At 34.4% G+C, this 20000-nt stretch overlaps 1 protein-coding gene across 1 annotated transcript; it reads right to left on the bottom strand.

Annotated features, from left to right (window-relative positions):
- Positions 1–4607: 4607 nt before the first annotated feature.
- On the bottom strand, positions 4608–8961 carry LOC139904474 (magnesium transporter MRS2-1-like). The gene is made up of 6 exons (XM_071886404.1): positions 8671–8961; positions 7378–7960; positions 6638–6766; positions 6025–6363; positions 5434–5481; positions 4608–4927 (listed from the first exon to the last, which is right to left on the bottom strand). Exons 2-6 carry the CDS (start codon positions 7945–7947, stop codon positions 4697–4699), a joined length of 1317 nt encoding a protein of 438 aa, XP_071742505.1. The 5' UTR covers positions 7948–7960; positions 8671–8961; the 3' UTR covers positions 4608–4696.
- Positions 8962–20000: the final 11039 nt, after the last annotated feature.

Here is a 20000-nt window from a genome sequence, read left to right on the forward strand (position 1 = left end):
CTACTCGAGCGCGAAGCTCGTTGACTTCTTCTATTACACCGGGATGATTGTCGGTTCGGACGAGCGGGTGAATGAGATCTAGAATGTGAGATAGTATATAATCATGACGAGATACTCTGGAAATGAGAGAGAAAATGGTATTACGAACAGGTTCGCCGGTAAGTGCTTCAGGTTCTTCGCCAAGAGGGCAATGTGGTGGATGGAAGGGATCGCCTTCTTCTTGTCTCCAATGATTAAGTAGACTACGAACCCATCCCCAATTCATCCAGAATAGATGATGGCTAATTGGTTGATCCATTCCGGTTACACTGTCTTCTGAGTTCAGGTGAATATCCATATCGGAATAGCTGTCGGAGTTTAAGAAATTTGAACTAGCTACGGGATTCATCTTGTATAATTAGGGAGATGATTTTTGATATGAATTAGATTATAGAATTTAGTTTGGTATTCTTCAATACATAATTTACATATGTATATATAATACCAAATTCCATAAATCACGGAGAAATTTTCGGAGGATGTCACGAAAAGTTTACAGTAACAGATACGCTAAGATATGAATTTTTGTCTATACACTATTTATGAAATAAATTCAGGAAAACGTGTCTAGACTTAAGAACGATAAGCATGTAATTTCTGACAAGAAATGATAAGCAAAACTTTTAACATGCAGACACGGTCGAAGTCCAGACTTACTAATGCATCCTAACAACTATCAGTTAGACACACTCATGCAAGACCTGATTCGCTAGGACCAACGCTCTGATACCAACTGTGACGATCGCTCCAAATCCACTTGGACGAATACGTCATTCATCGATTTCATTGCGAGGTATTTGACCTCTATATGATAAGTTTTATAAATATTGCATTCTTTTGAAAAGGTATACCATAAATGAATATTTAAATCCAAGGTTTTCGACATCTGATGATTTCTACATATAGACAATCACTGTAAATAATAGTTTACAATAATACATCCGTTGACAATGCAGTCGAAATAGATACATGATGATGGTTTTGTGAATGCAACGTTTTCTTGAATAAAGCATGTATGACTCCATGCACAAAGTTTGTCTAACATATAAGCAAACAGCGGAAGACTTCAAGGAACCTGAGAATAAACATGCTTGAAAGTGTCAACACAAAGGTTGGTGAGTTCATAGTTTTAATGTTTCGCATAATCTGTATATAAAGGTGGATCACGAGATTTCAGTTGTTTCATCCAGAAATGTTTATCAAAATATTCTACAAAATTGAGCACCCTGGTAACTAAACTTAACGTATATATAATTTATACCCTTTGTATAATCATCTTAATAATACACGCAAACCAACGTGTACGCTTCTCAAATAGTATACGTCCGTTAAAAGGCTAGTGCTCTAGCTCGGACGGGAATATCAAGCCCTATGGATCCATATACTACTACTCGCGCCCACCAGTTCTTAAAACCGGTAGTTACTAGTTACCAAAGCTAAGAGATTTTCAGTTCAAACTCGGTGTAGAATTTAGTATGTACTTGTATCCATTGCGTTTAAAAATAAAGTGCATGTATTCTCAGCCCAAAAATATAGATTGCAAAAGCAATTAAAAAGGGAGCAAATGAAACTCACATTAGCAGCATATAAAGTCGTTCACCAAAATGTGACTGAAACTCGGATTACCAAATAACCGTAGATCTCAACCTAGAGAACATATGTTGGTCAATAAATGTCTATCAAGCTAGGTCAAGTCATAGGGGGTGTTTGGCTTGACGATTGAAACTAGATTATTTAATTATCACGTTTTGAAATCACAAATAATCACTTTTTAGTGTTTGGCAAATTAATTATAAAAAGTGATTTTTTACGTTTTAATTACTTGAAAACGCAAAAATGGAGAAGTGATATATGGGTTACTGCATGAAAAACGCTCATCCCATTTAAATTCTTTGTTACTTTAATTTACTATTATACCCATGCATATAGCTTAAAACTCTTTTATCGTACCGAGCTTCCCTTTTACAGCTTTAGTAACCTATGGTAGGTTGCTCTACTCTTGTTTTCTATTGGCCACCATCACAATTTAGTATTTATTCTATATAGAAAATAAAATGGCAATTTAATATTTATTTCTTATTTCATCATTGTAATATTGTTATTAATTTTTAATTTCCTTAACAAATTCTCATTTTGACAATGTGGTGTATTTGTCTCTCGATTGTTTTAATGAACAGCTTTTTGTTTTTAAAATGATGTCCCTTTTAGTAATTTTATGAATTATCAAATCATCTAATTTTCTAAACACTAAGAAAATTAATTATCTGATTATCGCGATATCAAACAGCATAATCAAATCCAAACATCGTTTTCCTAAATCACGTTTTGATACAGCTGATTATTTGCTTCTGATTATTTAAAACGCATAATCAATTTTCAAAACGCTAATCCAAACACCCCCATAGTGTATCACAATCCTAATGCTCGAGATCGACATACAAGAGTTATCAAAAGTCAATTTCAAAAAGTCAATCTGACTCAATACAATAGTTGAATGATCATGGCAATCGAAACATTTTAACATTTCACATAGTTTCCCAATTCTTGTAGAATTAAACTATAGTTTTTATAAGGCTTTAAAATATGATAAAACAATCAGTTTTGACAATTGTTCAACAAAACGAGACGTGCCTTATATAAGATTTCATTTACTCGGCTGGTAATATTTAAAAATTCATTTTATCAATCTCGTAAACAAGTTGTTTAAATCTTAATTGCAGATTCAAAAGCAATTTCAATTAACGTCAATCATAATTCAGTTGATCATATCTTTTAATCCGTTCATCGAAACTATTCGATATCTAAATGAAAAGTTATTGATTTTTCGCCAGCTTTCCAAAAACATGCATATCATATACCTTTTATCAGTAATATATGTATTTAATTCGTGATTCATCATAAACTGTTTAACGACAAAATTTAGCATACAAGCATGCCTAAACATATATACTCGAGCACTAGACATGTATACACTATTAATATATAAAAGATAAGATATGAATGCTCACGTATCAATATTGTGATTCAATATTGCAAGAAAGTACGTAGACGCAACAGAGATGATAAACACTAGGTTTGACTTGCGAACAGTACTCATGAATATTACCCATAACCTCCATAGCTATAACCCATAGTTTCCTTATCTCTATCCCGCTCGAAAACTCATTTTGAAAGTGACACGCTCATAACCTCGTCGTAGTATTTTATGTATAATACTACTACTAATAATAATAAGATTAATAATAATAATAATAATAATAATAATAATAATGATAATAATAATAATAATAATAATAATAATAATAATAATAATAATAATAATAAATATATATATATATATATAAGGAGATAGAGAGGAGTGAATGAGCAAATAAAACAAAGAATTCGATCGAATTTATAGCACTTGGCCTGTCCCAGCCCTCCATGCGATCGCATGGTTTTTGGGCATCAAGGTCATGCGATCGCATGGCCCTCTGATCCAGCTCACATTCGTTTTACTTCTAGTTTGTCGACATATTTAAATATTAATATAATATATATAATTTAAATTAATTAATTATATATTATATTATATTCTCGTGTATAGGTGTCTTGTAATTTTCGTTCCGATAAGTCGTACGTCGTCAATCGACTCATGTCCTGGTTCCGGTTTTTCGAACGTCTTTTCGTACGTTGAGAAAACTTGCATTTTTCGTTTCGTGACTCGTACCTTTGTCAAAATATAAACTTAAATTATCCATAAACTATATCACTCAAAGTATATCTTAAACTTTCGAGTGTTTTGGTCATTTACTTCTATAAATCATTGTCTCGCTATTTGTGAATATATATAATATCAAATCGTTTTATGACCAAGTTAAAATATATTTTTAATATTCATACACACATTCTAAAATACACATCGCACGTTATTCATATATCTAATTCTAACAGTTAATATTCCTTATTATTGTATGTGTCCAAATTACGTTATTTAAACAAACACACTTAATTAACAAATTCTATTATATCGAAAAACGTTTTCGCACGTTTGAAACAAAATCAATTGTATATTATGCAGTTTAGTTCTCCATTAACTTTTATCTAACTTTCATTATCTAACACTTTACCATTTATTCCGAATATCGTTAAAAATGAATGATTTCTCAAATCAGCGTGGACCTTATAACAGAGACCCGTAATAATATCATAATCATTAAGGGACTCGGTACATATCTTTTAATTCAATTGTTTGGCATAATCTTTTAACTCTGTAGCTAGATATATCAATCAGATAATCAAACCAATAAGTTTAACGCACAGTATCATTTACCTAACACTTTGTTACGTTTTTAAGTTATAGTATATATATTTATCTATTTACATATAATTGTTCGCGAATCGTTGAGAACAATCGAAGGGTATCTGAATAATTCAAAAATTTTGAGATTCAACTTTACAGACTTTGCTTATCGTGTCGGAAACGTTAAAGATTAAGTTTAAATTTGGTCAGAAATTTCCGGGAACTAACAAGCTTTAGCTTTAAATTGCATTGCAAGCTTGTCAAGAAGATTTTCTGCACAGGAGATTCGGTCGAACTTGAATAATTTTTAAAGATTTCGTTTGTGATAACAGTTACAATGGAAAGTTTTTCGTTTATAATCCCATTGATCTTCTTTTACAATGGCATGAGTCTTTTATATCTGAAAAACCATAAAAACGAACTAAAAATAATGGCTCCAGTAACTCCCGTTATCACCAAGACCCATGTAAATGCTGACGGGCTATCAAACAATGGTATCATAAAATTCATGCCAAATATGCCTGCTACCACTCCAAAGATGGCCACAACAAATGTTGCCGTAGTCAGTATCAACTCAAATTGTATAAGCTGATTGCGGACGTTATCCTGCAGTCCAGATATTCAAAACTCAGCAAATAAAAAAAAAAAATTTAAAAATTAACTGTAGCGCTTTTGACCCAGTTACTTATAAACGGGAGTTCAATTTGGGTTATGTATTATCTCAAACAAGTCCAATGGGTGAAAAATTAACTTTAAAAAGGGAAGTAGGGAACAGGTTGGATGAACGTGTAAAAAGTTGTCCAACATACATTCTGATGTATAAACCCTCCTAAGTAAATTTATTAGAAATATTAGATTACTATGGAACTAATACAATCTATTAACATAAAGTAGGATACTAGTGTATGGACCCACCAACCCAATTAATTACCCATTTAACCTTTTGACCTGTTACACAACTTGCATGACCCGTCGAATAATAGGGTCAACCTGAGTAAAATAATCGCCTTCCTTGGGCAACCTAAACAGGGAAACCTCCTCTGTTTTATGTAGTTATTAGTGTTAACTTTGTGGTACGTACAATTAGTGCAAAAAAGAAAAAGAAAATATACCAGCTGGATGTTGATGAAGTCTTCAGTGTCATCAATGTATTCCTTCAGCTGGTACAACACAAAAGGAAGTCTGTTAACAATATGGGTAATCGCTAAATACGGGTAACCTTTTCTGCGTATCAGGATAACCCAAAGATTTTATGTCTGAAGTTTTTTATATTCGAATATAATGATTATAAAGAAACACATTATAAAAGTGAATTAAGAATGTGCTACAAAATAAAATAGAAAGAAAAACACTTCAGAGAGAAATAAGGCAGTGTAACAGGTTTAAACATGAAACTTTTGCCTAATGTTGGGTTCAGTTGACCCGAAACACATTTTCCAGATTTATAATTATCAGTGTATTAAAATATGACTGTATTTATTATGATAACAATCTACCTTTACAAAATACACTTCTGGCAGATTTAACAAGTCTGTCCAGTCCAATCCTATATGACCCGTAGTATTCTTGACTATTATGTTTTCATTTCACCCATTTTGCCCATAAGATATACTCTTACCCAAATCAACCCATTTTTTAATCATTTATTCTATGGGTTGATATTGACAACTCTAGTCTTGAAAGTGCAATAATTAATTAATTACCGATGTCAACTTATTAAGAGTACTATCAATGACCACAAAATAAGCCTCCAACAGCATCTCAAGTTCTTCAATGTTTTCTGTACCACTTTCTGAACTCCTCATGCTATCGTGCCTACTTCTTGCAATGCTCAAAGTTTTATCAAGCCTTCGACTTTCAGGTGGAGAAGAAACTGGAGAAACGGGAGCAGATATGGATTGTTGACCATCGTTTGACCTGTATCCAATCACAGATTGTTCTGCTCCATCGAATAACGAATCCATTCGCCTTTTCTTCTCAGTAAGGTACATTTCCGCCATATCTCCATCATCATCCATTAATTGCTCTATTTCATCTCTTACCTGTGTTGTCAAAAATAAACAATTCTGAAGATTTTTTATGGATCAAGATACATTTTTGAAGACTTCCATCCATTTGACCCGTTCCAGTTTTAGATATACCATTCAGCTTAACCCATTTTGACCTCCTAGAGATTAAACATATCCTGAATTAACCTATTTAGATATTTTGACATGTTAAGAGATAAAACATACATCATATCAACCCATCTATTAATGGGTCAAAGTGGCTATGTTGTGTACAAGTAAAAAGGGAAGCATAAACTATTTATAGTACCTTCTGAACCCTTCGAGTCAATGCAACAAGTCTGCTTTTCAGTCTACGAACACGTTCCAAGTTCAGAGTGCTGATCTTTGAAGTAAGTTCATCTAGCAACGGATAAGCTTCAATTTCTAGTTCAGCTGCCTGATTATTTCAGAAAAAGATCTTTCTTGTGAGGAGTTGATCAGCAGTTAAATATTTCTTTGTTTGGGAATAAAATAACCTTACTCATTTTGATGAATGATTCAGCTATTAGATGTGATATGGTACTCATGGACCACATAATACATCAGGCACATAATAGCACGACACATTACGTATCTTTCATATACCAATAACTAGTCCAACTGACTAATAATCTTTAGCATGCAAAACAACTTAGCATTACACAGGGTTTCTCACAAATTATAGCGATTGACAATTTCAGTACAATATGACCACTTACTCTAAGTTAACTTAGTCTCATAAAAAACTTCAATCTGAATGATATAAAACAATTTCTATCATTACATTAAAAAACGTTTGAAACAAAAAAACGGGTTAAATTATTATAATTAAAAGGTAATAACATAGTAGCAGTTCTATGTTCTTTCAATAAGACTACATCATGGCTAGAAACTAAGCAAATGCTTCACAAGCTTTGTCTATACCTTCAATTATCCTCCCACACAGGTCCTAGTTGTCCAAATATATATATTTTTTTATAAACAAAGTACTTGATATCAGCTGTAAGAATGGGTAGTTATGTAACAAACCTGTGTATCTAAAAATGTACAAGCAGCCTCTAAAGCAACTTCAAGAGCCCTGAACTCAAAGGGCAAGTAATCAGGGGACGTGTTTCCAAACATGTCACCAAAGTCCCTATTTCCAATACGTCTGTTCAATTCATGGCCTTCTGCAGCTCTCAAACGTCTTTGCAATTCCACCACGTATTGCAACACATAACTATCAAGAGAATTCAAAAGCAGAACTTCATCAGCTGTTATAATACAACGAATCTGCTCCAAATTTACAACTATAGCCTTCTCTCTACCCAGAATTGTTGATGGATAGACAAATAATGGATCAAGTAGACGAAGATCTCGAGCAGGAAGATCGCACCGACGCATTATAGTGAACTTGTCAACCTCAATAACTTGTGAATCCCCAGTAGCAGCATCAACACGAATCCATGAACGAAGACCTTGGCCACGCTTTTTGAGACCTAAAACATCAACCCCTTGATAGGGCTGACGACCAGATGCAGATGGCCTATAAGATGCATCTCGAAGGTTCATAGCTGATGCAGGTTTTGGTGGCAGCATTCGTTCTTTTAAGTCTGCCATTATAGAGGTCTAACTGCAAAAGCACAAATGTAAAGCATCAGATAACAATTGGCAAATTCAACCTGCAAAATCATACTTCCTGTTTCTGTTTTGATACAAAATATTTATATGCACAAATATCAAAAACGAAAGCTGAGATACCGTCAAATTTGTGGATTATGACATCAAAACTACCTAGTAGACCTTTTGTTGTTAGGTAACTCATTTAAAAGCAAGAATACAAAATATATACCGCTAAGGAAGTATCTAGTTATAAATTGTGATACACCAAAATATGGCAATACTGGTCCATACTGTAATTCGTATGTCACATCCACTTTAAACAAAATGTAATAAACGGTATATAACGATAAACACAACATATACTTATATTAGTAATGAAATGTTCATATAGTCAATTAAGCCTCCACATAACATATTTAAATTCAAATTCTGATAGTATCGAATTATACGCAACCTTCAATAACAGCAGGTGTAAACAATTTCATATTGCAATAACACAGTTGCTTATATATATTCAATTATAAACATAGACCTAATTTTTAATCAAAGTAATCAAAAAAGTACTTACCCTCCAATTGATAGAACTAGGGTTTCAATTAGCAAAAAACCTCAAACAACATGAAAAAACAACAGAAACACTATAAAACTAAATATCAATTATTAGGTATAGATATAGATATAGATATATAAACAAATATATAACAGTATGAATGAACTTACAGATGCATGAATTGATTTGTATCGTAATGAATTGAATGTGAATTTATGATGAAATAATGAATGAGATGTACAGAAGTATCAGAGAAGTTTGTTGCCGCTTATTAAAAGACCTACAGATACAGAGGTGTTGGTGTATGTAATGATGATGATGATGATGATGATGATGAAAAGAATGAAATCTGCAATTAATCTGGAAGCAAACATAACCAAACTCTGATGATTGCCTACCGGATTTTATGATTGCGTGTGGTGGAGTTCGTTAAACGATGTCGTATTTGTATGGTAACTCAACGATTAGATTATTACGGAGTATTATTAGGTATGTAGGCTTGTAGTTTTTGAAAAATAAGTGTAACAATAATCTATATCTATAATCTATCTATAATCTTCTATAATCTATAATCTATAATCTATCTATCTATAACATAATATAAATCGTGAAGATTAGTCTGATGTGTCAGTCCCTAATCTGTCCTTAAACCTATATGCTGACGTGTAAATCACTAAGTTAATTCCAATTACTACAAATTAACATATGTATTTACACGCTGGAACCTATAACCAGTATACACACACACAAAAAAGCTCCAGAAATCTGATTCCTCTTCTCCTACGGCGACTCTCTGAACCATCGCCTACAAACCCTAAACCTCAACACGACCTCGTGGCCATTTTAATTGGTGAAGGGAATAAGAAAACGCATACCAGATTAGTTTTAGGATTCTCCAGCCATTTTTTCGGGTTTCAACTATCAAAATTCACAAATCTCAAATTATCCATCTATTATCACGTCTTCCAGATTATCATCTACAAAAATCAAGATTAACTATGTTCATAATTGGTTTATGTTTCGCTAGATGGAATAGGATTACGATCAATCGATTAGGGCTTCAGAAAAAATGGCGACGTTCATACAAAATCTCCAACAACAGCAAAAGGTATAGTTCAACTGATTTCTCTATTTTTACGATATGTTTCGTCTGATTTCATGTCATGATCAATTAACCTGATGTTTAAACCTAACCCTTTTGATTTTCGATTGTAATTATCAATTATCAAACATTGAACCATTTGATTCATTATAATAGATAACCATAAAGTATATGAATGTACGTGTCCTGGCGTATTAGTTAACTTTGGAATTAAAAGTATGGTTTGATAATTTGATCAATATAATGAGAAATTCTTTGACACTTTAGGTATTGAAATTTATAGTACTGTACATTTATAAAGTATTAGGACATGTTGATGTTGAATTTTGTGAAATAGGTATCTGCTTTAATTTTTTAGTTTAAGATCATAAGAATAAGAACAAAATAAATTGCGGATGTAAATCTTGAAAAGGTGTTTTTGTGATTGATATCGTACACATTTGAAGAAATGTTTAATCGTATGTTGGGACATTCGTAGGTCATAACTTATAAGTGGTATAGGCATCATAAGCGTTTAAAATAAAACCAATTTTGTATTGTTCTAATTCTAGATAGTTAAAATTAGTACAATATAATTCAATAATCAATAGTGATTAATTTTTTTTTCACTACTAGTGCTGTCTTATTTTGATTATGAATTCATTATTAAATTATGGGTTTTAAGCAACTGTTCGTATGTTATTATGTTTTGAACAGATCAACGAGTTTGATAACTTTTCCTAAATTTATCTGTTATTTGATGATTATATCTATGTTCTTAACAGATCAACGAGTTTGTGAAACGTGATAGGGCTGCCTAGATCCATGCTTACATCATGAACCAGTTTAAGAAGAAGATGCCTAGTGAAATGTCCCGTTCTTATTGATTAAAAACGTTCCATATTAATTGATTTCGTTGCGAGGTTTTGACCTCTATATGAGACGTTTTTCAAAGACTGCATTCATTTTAAAACAAACCATAACCTTCATTTCATCAATAAAGGTTTAAAAAGCTTTACGTAGATTATCAAATAATGATAATCTAAAATATCCTGTTTGCACACGACCATTACATAATGGTTTACAATACAAATATGTTACAACAAAATAAGTTTCTTGAATGCAGTTTTTACACAATATCATACAAGCATGGACTCCAAATCTCGTCCTTATTTAAGTATGCGACAGCGGAAGCTCTTAATAATCACCTGAGAATAAACATGCTTAAAACGTCAACAAAAATGTTGGTGAGTTATAGGTTTAACCTATATATATCAAATCGTAACAATAGACCACAAGATTTCATATTTCAATACACATCCCATACATAGAGATAAAAATCATTCATATGGTGAACACCTGGTAACCGACATTAACAAGATGCATATATAAGAATATCCCCATCATTCCGGGACACCCTTCGGATATGATATAAATTTCGAAGTACTAAAGCATCCGGTACTTTGGATGGGGTTTGTTAGGCCCAATAGATCTATCTTTAGGATTCGCGTCAATTAGGGTGTCTGTTCCCTAATTCTTAGATTACCAGACTTAATAAAAAGGGGCATATTCGATTTCGATAATTCAACCATAGAATGTAGTTTCACGTACTTGTGTCTATTTTGTAAATCATTTATAAAACCTGCATGTATTCTCATCCCAAAAATATTAGATTTTAAAAGTGGGACTATAACTCACTTTCACAGATTTTTTACTTCGTCGAGAAGTAAGACTTGGCCACTGGTTGATTCACGAACCTATAACAATATATACATATATATCAAAGTATGTTCAAAATATATTTACAACACTTTTAATATATTTTGATGTTTTAAGTTTATTAAGTCAGCTGTCCTCGTTAGTAACCTACAACTAGTTGTCCACAGTTAGATATACAGAAATAAATCGATAAATATTATCTTGAATCAATCCACGACCCAGTGTATACGTATCTCAGTATTGATCACAACTCAAACTATACATATTTTGGAATCAACCTCAACCCTGTATAGCTAACTCCAACATTCACATATAGAGTGTCTATGGTTGTTCCGAAATATATATAGATGTGTCGACATGATAAGTCGAAACATTGTATACGTGTCTATGGTATCTCAAGATTACATAATATACAATACAAGTTGATTAAGTTATGGTTGGAATATATTTGTTACCAATTTTCACGTAGCTAAAATGAGAAAAATTATCCAATCTTGTTTTACCCATAACTTCTTCATTTTAAATCCGTTTTGAGTGAATCAAATTGCTATGGTTTCATATTGAACTCTATTTTATGAATCTAAATAGAAAAAGTATAGGTTTATAGTCGGAAAAATAAGTTACAAGTCGTTTTTGTAAAGGTAGTCATTTCAGTCGAAAGAACGACGTCTAGATGACCATTTTAGAAAACATACTTCCACTTTGAGTTTAACCATAATTTTTGGATATAGTTTCATGTTCATAATAAAAATCATTTTCTCAGAATAACAACTTTTAAATCAAAGTTTATCATAGTTTTTAATTAACTAACCCAAAACAGCCCGCGGTGTTACTACGACGGCGTAAATCCGGTTTTACGGTGTTTTTCGTGTTTCCAGGTTTTAAATCATTAATTTAGCATATCATATAGATATAGAACATGTGTTTAGTTAATTTTAAAAGTCAAGTTAGAAGGATTAACTTTTGTTTGCGAACAAGTTTAGAATTAACTAAACTATGTTCTAGTGATTACGAGTTTAAACCTTCGAATAAGATAGTTTTATATATATGAATCGAATGATGTTATGAACATCATTACTACCTCAAGTTTAGTAGGTAAACCTACTGGAAGTGACAAGAAATGATCTAGCTTCAAAGGATCTTGGATGGCTTGAAAGTTCTTGAAGTAGGATCATGACACAAAAACAAGTTCAAGTAAGATTTTTACTCGAATTAAGATAGTTTATAGTTATAGAAATTGAATCAAAGTTTGAATATGAATATTACCTTGAATAAGAAAGATAACCTACTGTATATAACAAAGGTTTCTTGATCTTAGATGATTACTTGGAATGGATTAGAAAGCTTGGACGTAAATTAGTAAATTTGAAGGGATTTTTGAAGTGTTCTTGAAGTGTTCTTCCTATGATGATTATAGCTTGATTCTTGAAGTGATTTTTGATGAAGATGATGATTAACTACTGGAAAAATACGTTCATAATAGTGTGTGTGTGTGTGTTAAGAGAGAATTAGAAAGAGAATTGGAAGTGAAATGGAGTGAATGATGAGTGGTAATTGGTGAGTGGTGAGTGGGGTTAAAAGGAGTTCTAGTTAGTTGACTAGCTCATGGTAGAAGTTAAAATTAATTAGTCATACATGACATAATCAAGAGTGGAATCTCATGCTAGTTCCTATTGGTATATACCCATAGTAAGTACGTTTTGAAGCTGTGTATAATACGGGTAAGAATACGACTAGAATTCTTGATGAAAGAAAAGAATGGAAAAGTAACTGTAACCATTTTCGTTAAGTATGAGTGTTTTGATATATGTCTTGAAGTCTTCCAAAAGTATTTTAATACATCTAAATACACTACATGTATATACATTTTAACTGAGTCATTAAGTCATCGTTAGTCGTTACATGTAAGTGTTGTTTTGAAACCTTTAAGTTAACGATCTCAATTAATGTTGTTAACCCATTGTTTATTATATCTAATGAGATGTTAAATTATTATATTATCATGATATTATGATATATTAATATATCTTAATATGATATATATACATTTAAATGTCGTTACAACGATAATCGTTACATATATGTCTCGTTTCGAAATCCTTAAGTTAGTAGTCTTGTTTATATGTATATAACTCATTGTTAATATATTTATGGAGATACTTACTTATCATAATCTCATGTTAACCATATGTATATCCATATATATATCGTCATGTCATTTTTACAAGTTTTAACGTTCGTGAATCGCCGGTTAACTTGGGTGGTCAATTGTCTATATGAAACATATTTCAATTAATCAAGTCTTAACAAGTTTGATTGCTTAACATGTTGGAAACATTTAATCATGTAAATATCAATCTCAATTAATATATATAAACATGGAAAAGTTCGGGTCACTACAGTACCTACCCGTTAAATAAATTTCGTCCCGAAATTTTAAGCTGTTGAAGGTGTTGATGAATCTTCTGGAAATAGATGCGGGTATTTCTTCTTCATCTGATCTTCACGCTCCCAGGTGAACTCAGGTCCTCTACGAGCATTCCATCGAACCTTAACAATTGGTATCTTGTTTTGCTTAAGTCTTTGAACCTCACGATCCATTATTTCGACGGGTTCTTCGATGAATTGGAGTTTTTCGTTGATTTGGATTTCATCTAACGGAATAGTGAGATCTTCTTTAGCAAAACATTTCTTTAAATTCGAGACGTGGAAAGTGTTATGTACAGCCGCGAGTTGTTGAGGTAACTCAAGTCGGTAAGCTACTGGTCCGACACGATCAATAATCTTGAATGGTCCAATATACCTTGGATTTAATTTCCCTCGTTTACCAAATCGAACAACGCCTTTCCAAGGTGCAATTTTAAGCATGACCATCTCTCCAATTTCAAATTCTATATCTTTTCTTTTAATGTCAGCGTAGCTCTTTTGTCGACTTTGGGCGGTTTTCAACCGTTGTTGGATTTGGATGATCTTCTCGGTAGTTTTTTGTATAATCTCCGGACCCGTAATCTGTCTATCCCCCACTTCACTCCAACAAATCGGAGACCTGCACTTTCTACCATAAAGTGCTTCAAACAGCGCCATCTCAATGCTTGAATGGTAGCTGTTGTTGTAGGAAAATTTTGCTAACGGTAGATGTCGATCCCAACTGTTTCCGAAATCAATAACACATGCTCGTAGCATGTCTTCAAGCGTTTGTATCGTCCTTTCGCTCTGCCCATCAGTTTGTGGATGATAGGCAGTACTCATGTCTAGACGAGTTCCTAATGCTTGCTGTAATGTCTGCCAGAATCTTGAAATAAATCTGCCATCCCTATCAGAGATAATAGAGATTGGTATTCCATGTCTGGAGATGACTTCCTTCAAATACAGTCGTGCTAACTTCTCCATCTTGTCATCTTCTCTTATTGGCAGGAAGTGTGCTGATTTGGTGAGACGATCAACTATTACCCAAATAGTATCAAAACCACTTGCAGTCCTTGGCAATTTAGTGATGAAATCCATGGTAATGTTTTCCCATTTCCATTCTGGGATTTCGGGTTGTTGAAGTAGACCTGATGGTTTCTGATGCTCAGCTTTGACCTTAGAACACGTCAAACATTCTCCTACGTATTTAGCAACATCGGCTTTCATACCCGGCCACCAAAAATGTTTCTTGAGATCCTTGTACATCTTCTCCGTTCCAGGATGTATTGAGTATCTGGTTTTATGAGCTTCTCTAAGTACCATTTCTCTCATCTCTCCAAATTTTGGTACCCAAATCCTTTCAGCCCTATACCGGGTTCCGTCTTCCCGAATATTAAGATGCTTCTCCGATCCTTTGGGTATTTCATCCTTTAAATTTCCCTCTTTTAAAACTCCTTGTTGTGCCTCCTTTATTTGAGTAGTAATGTTATTATGAATCATTATATTCATAGATTTTACTCGAATGGGTTCTCTGTCCTTCCTGCTCAAGGCATCGGCTACCACATTTGCCTTCCCCGGGTGGTAACGAATCTCAAAGTCGTAATCATTCAATAATTCAATCCACCTACGCTGCCTCATATTCAATTATTTCTGATTAAATATGTGTTGAAGACTTTTGTGGTCGGTATATATAATACTTTTGACCCCATATAAGTAGTGCCTCCAAGTCTTTAATGCAAAAACAACCGCGCCTAATTCCAAATCATGCGTCGTATAATTTTGCTCGTGAATCATCAATTGTCTAGATGCATAAGCAATCACCTTCGTTCGTTGCATTAATACACAACCGAGACCTTGCTTTGATGCGTCACAATAAATCACAAAATCATCATTCCCTTCAGGCAATGACAATATAGGTGCCGTAGTTAGCTTTTTCTTCAATAACTGAAACGCTTTCTCTTGTTCATCCTTCCATTCAAATTTCTTCCCTTTATGCGTTAATGCAGTCAAGGGTTTTGCTATTCTGGAAAAGTCTTGGATGAACCTTCTGTAGTAACCAGCTAGTCCTAAAAACTGGCGTATGTGTTTCAGAGTTTTCGGGGTTTCCCACTTTTCAACAGTTTCTATCTTTGTCGGATCCACCTTAATACCTTCTTTGTTCACTATGTGACCGAGGAATTGAACTTCTTCCAACCAAAATGTACACTTTGAAAACTTAGCGTACAATTCTTCCTTCCTCAATACTTCTAACACCTTTCTCAAATGTTCACCGTGTTCTTGGTCATTCTTTGAGTAAATAAGTATGTCATCAATGAAAACAATGACAAACTTGTCAAGGTATGGTCCACACACTCGGTTCATAAGGTCCATGAACACAGCTGGTGCATTAGTTAAACCAAACAGCATGACCATAAACTCGTAATGACCGTAACGTGTTCTGAAAGCAGTCTTTTGAATATCATCTTCTTTCACCCGCATTTGATGATACCCGGAACGTAAGTCAATCTTTGAATAAACAGACGAGCCTTGTAGTTGATCAAATAAGTCGTCGATTCTCGGTAGTGGGTAGCGGTTCTTGATGGTAAGTTTGTTCAACTCTCGGTAGTCGATACACAACCTGAATGTACCATCTTTCTTCTTGACAAACAAAACAGGAGCTCCCCACGGTGATGTGCTTGGTCGAATGAAACCATGCTCTAAAAGTTCTTGTAATTGGCTTTGCAGTTCTTTCATCTCGCTGGGTGCGAGTCTGTAAGGAGCACGAGCTATTGGTGCAGCTCCTGGTACAAGATCTATTTGAAATTCAACGGATCGATGTGGGGGTAATCCCGGTAATTCTTTCGGAAATACATCGGGAAATTCTTTTGCGACGGGAACATCATTGATGCTCTTTTCTTCAGTTTGTACTTTCTCGACGTGTGCTAGAATAGCATAGCAACCTTTTCTTATTAGTTTTTGTGCCTTCAAATTACTAATAAGATGTAGCTTCGTGTTGCCCTTTTCTCCGTACACCATTAAGGGTTTTCCTTTTTCTCGTATAATGCGAATTGCATTTTTGTAACAAACGATCTCTGCTTTCACTTCTTTCAACCAGTCCATACCGATTATCACATCAAAACTCCCTAACTCTACTTGTATCAAGTCAATCTTAAATGTTTCGCTAACCAGTTTAATTTCTCGATTCCGACATATATTATCTGCTGAAATTAATTTACCATTTGCTAATTCGAGTAAAAATTTACTATCCAAAGGCGTCAATGGACAACTTAATTTAGCACAAAAATCTCTACTCATATAGCTTCTATCCGCACCCGAATCAAATAAAACGTAAGCAGATTTATTGTCAATAAGAAACGTACCCGTAACAAGCTCCGGGTCTTCCTGTGCCTCTGCCGCATTAATATTGAAAACTCTTCCGCGGCCTTGTCCATTCGTGTTCTCCTGGTTCGGGAAATTTCTAATAATGTGGCCCGGTTTTCCACATTTATAACAAACTACATTGGCATAACTTGCTCCAACACTACTTGCTCCGCCATTACTCGTTCCGACACCATTTGTTCCTTTCGTTCTATTAACCCCTGGTCCGTAGACCTCACACTTCGCCGCGCTATGACCATTTCTTTTACACTTGTTGCAAAATTTGGTGCAGAACCCCGAGTGATACTTTTCACACCTTTGGCATAGCTGCTTCTGATTGTTGTTGTTGTTGCGGTTATTATTGTTGTTGGAATGATTGTTGTAGTTGCTGTTGTTGGTGTTGTTGTTGTTGTTGTTGTTGTTGGGCCGTTTGTTGTAGTTGCGATTGATGTTGCGATTGCTGGGATAATTGTTGCGATTATTGTTGTAATTGCTGTTGTTGTTGTATTGGTGATTCTTATCACCGTTTTCCTCCTACTTTCTTTTGACTTGCTTCACATTGGTCTCTTCAGCAGTCTGTTCTTTAATTCTTTCTTCAATCTGGTTCACTAGTTTGTGAGCCATTCTACATGCCTGTTGTATGGAGGCGGGCTCGTGTGAACTTATATCTTCTTGGATTCTTTTCGGTAATCCTTTCACAAACGCGTCGATCTTCTCTTCCTCATCTTCGAATGCTCCCGGACACAATAGGCACAATTCTGTGAATCGTCTTTCGTACGTGGTAATATCAAATCCTTGGGTTCGTAACCCTCTAAGTTCTGTCTTGAGCTTATTGACCTCGGTTCTGGGACGGTACTTCTCGTTCATCAAGTGCTTGAATGCTGACCACGGTAGTGCGTGCGCATCGTCTTGTCCCACTTGCTCTAGATAGGTATTCCACCATGTTAACGCAGAACCTGTGAAGGTATGCGTAGCGTACTTCACTTTGTCCTCTTCAGTACACTTACTTATGGCAAACACCGATTCGACCTTCTCGGTCCACCTTTTCAATCCGATAGGTCCTTCGGTTCCATCAAATTCCAAAGGTTTGCAGGCAGTGAATTCTTTGTAGGTGCATCCTACACGATTTCCTGTATTGCTAGATCCAAGGTTATTGTTGGTATGTAGCGCAGCCTGTACTGCGGCTATGTTTGAAGCTAGAAAAGTACGGAATTCCTCTTCATTCATATTCACTGTGTGTCGAGTAGTCGGTGCCATTTCCTTCAATATAGTCAAATGGAACAAGTTAATCATACAGAATATTAAGAGTAGTTAATAGTATTTCGTAGCATAATATGAACTCATTTATAAAAGCTTTTTCTTCATATTAGCGTTTTATAAGTTTAAATTCGGGTAGTACCTACCCGTTAAGTTCATACTTAGTAGCTAATATACAATTCAACTACTACAATTCTATATGAAAAACTGATTATAATAATATTTCGCGTTCAAACTTTTATACAATATTTTACAAACTTACAATACCGCTTATTTTACATAAAGCATGAAATATAGCATACAATAACTTTGATACAAGATAGTTGTGAAGATAATTCTAGCTAGTACACAAGTCGTTCAGCAAAGGCAATAAAGACACGTAATTCATACGTCCAGAAACAAGTCATGCATTCTGGTTTTACTAGGACTACTTCCCATCCTTGGTCTTGTGGAACATAACCGTTATGGCCGTTGATAAGACAGCGTGTTGTAACGTCGTCAAAGGGACGAGGGTTACGTAATGTCCAACAGTCCCGTAACAATCTAAAAACCTCATTTCTTACCCCAATTACCGACTCCGTCACTTGTGGGAACGTTTTGTTTAATAGTTGTAGGCCGATGTTCTTGTTCTCACTTTGGTGAGAAGCGAACATTACTAATCCGTAAGCATAACATGCTTCTTTATGTTGCATGTTAGCCGCTTTTTCTAAATCACGAAGTCCAATATTCGGATATATTGAGTCAAAATAATTTCTTAACCCATTGCGTAAAATAGCATTTGGGTTCCCCGCAATATATGCGTCAAAGTAAACACATCATAACTTATGGATTTCCCAATGTGATATCCCCCATCTTTCGAACGAAAGCCTTTTATAAACCAAGGCATTCTTGGAACGTTCTTCGAATGTCTTACAAACTGATCTCGCCTTAAATAGTTGTGCCGAAGAATTCTGACTGACTCTAGACAAGATTTCATCAATCATGTCTCCGGGTAGGTCTCTTAAAATATTGGGTTGTCTATCCATTTTGTGTTTTTATACTGTAAAATAGACAAGAGTTAGATTCATAAAAAAAATACTTATTAAGCAATTTTTACATATATCATAAAGCATAAGCACACTATATTACATATATTACACCACACGAATACAACTATCTTATTCCGACTCGCTCGTTTCTTCTTGTTCGGTTTTGGTTCGTTTTGCCAAGTTTCTAGGGATATATGATGTTCCCCTAATACGAGCCGTCGTTGTCCACATTGGTTTAGAAAAACCTGGTGGTTTAGAGGTTCCCGGGTCATTGTTACAACTTAAGGACTTCGGGGGTTGACGATACATATAAAGTTCATCGGGGTTGGAATTAGATTTCTCTATTTTTATGCCCTTTCCCTTATTATTTTCTTTTGCCTTTTTAAATTCAGTTGGGGTAATTTCTATAACATCATCGGAATTCTCGTCGGAATCCGATTAATCGGAGAATTGGTAATCCTCCCAATATTTTGCTTCCTTGGCGGAAACACCATTGACCATAATTAACCTTGGTCGGTTGGTTGAGGATTTTCTTTTACTTAACCGTTTTATTATTTCCCCCACCGGTTCTATTTCATCATCCGGTTCTGATTCTTCTTCCGGTTCTGATTCTTCTTCCGGTTCCGACACTTCTTCCGGTTCCTCTTCGGGA

Source organism: Rutidosis leptorrhynchoides, chromosome 4, assembly GCF_046630445.1.
Source record: "Rutidosis leptorrhynchoides isolate AG116_Rl617_1_P2 chromosome 4, CSIRO_AGI_Rlap_v1, whole genome shotgun sequence".
NCBI classification, from domain to species: Eukaryota; Viridiplantae; Streptophyta; class Magnoliopsida; order Asterales; family Asteraceae; genus Rutidosis; species Rutidosis leptorrhynchoides.

Coding starts and splice junctions, on each gene's coding strand:
- LOC139904474 (XM_071886404.1), bottom strand. CDS start 7,947: ATGGCAGACTTAAAAGAACGAATGCTGCCACCAAAACCTGCATCAGCT. Junction 6,364..6,637: donor TGACTCGAAGGGTTCAGAAG/GTACTATAAATA, acceptor TTGACAACACAG/GTAAGAGATGAAATAGAGCA. Junction 5,482..6,024: donor CTCTTAATAAGTTGACATCG/GTAATTAATTAA, acceptor GTGTTGTACCAG/CTGAAGGAATACATTGATGA.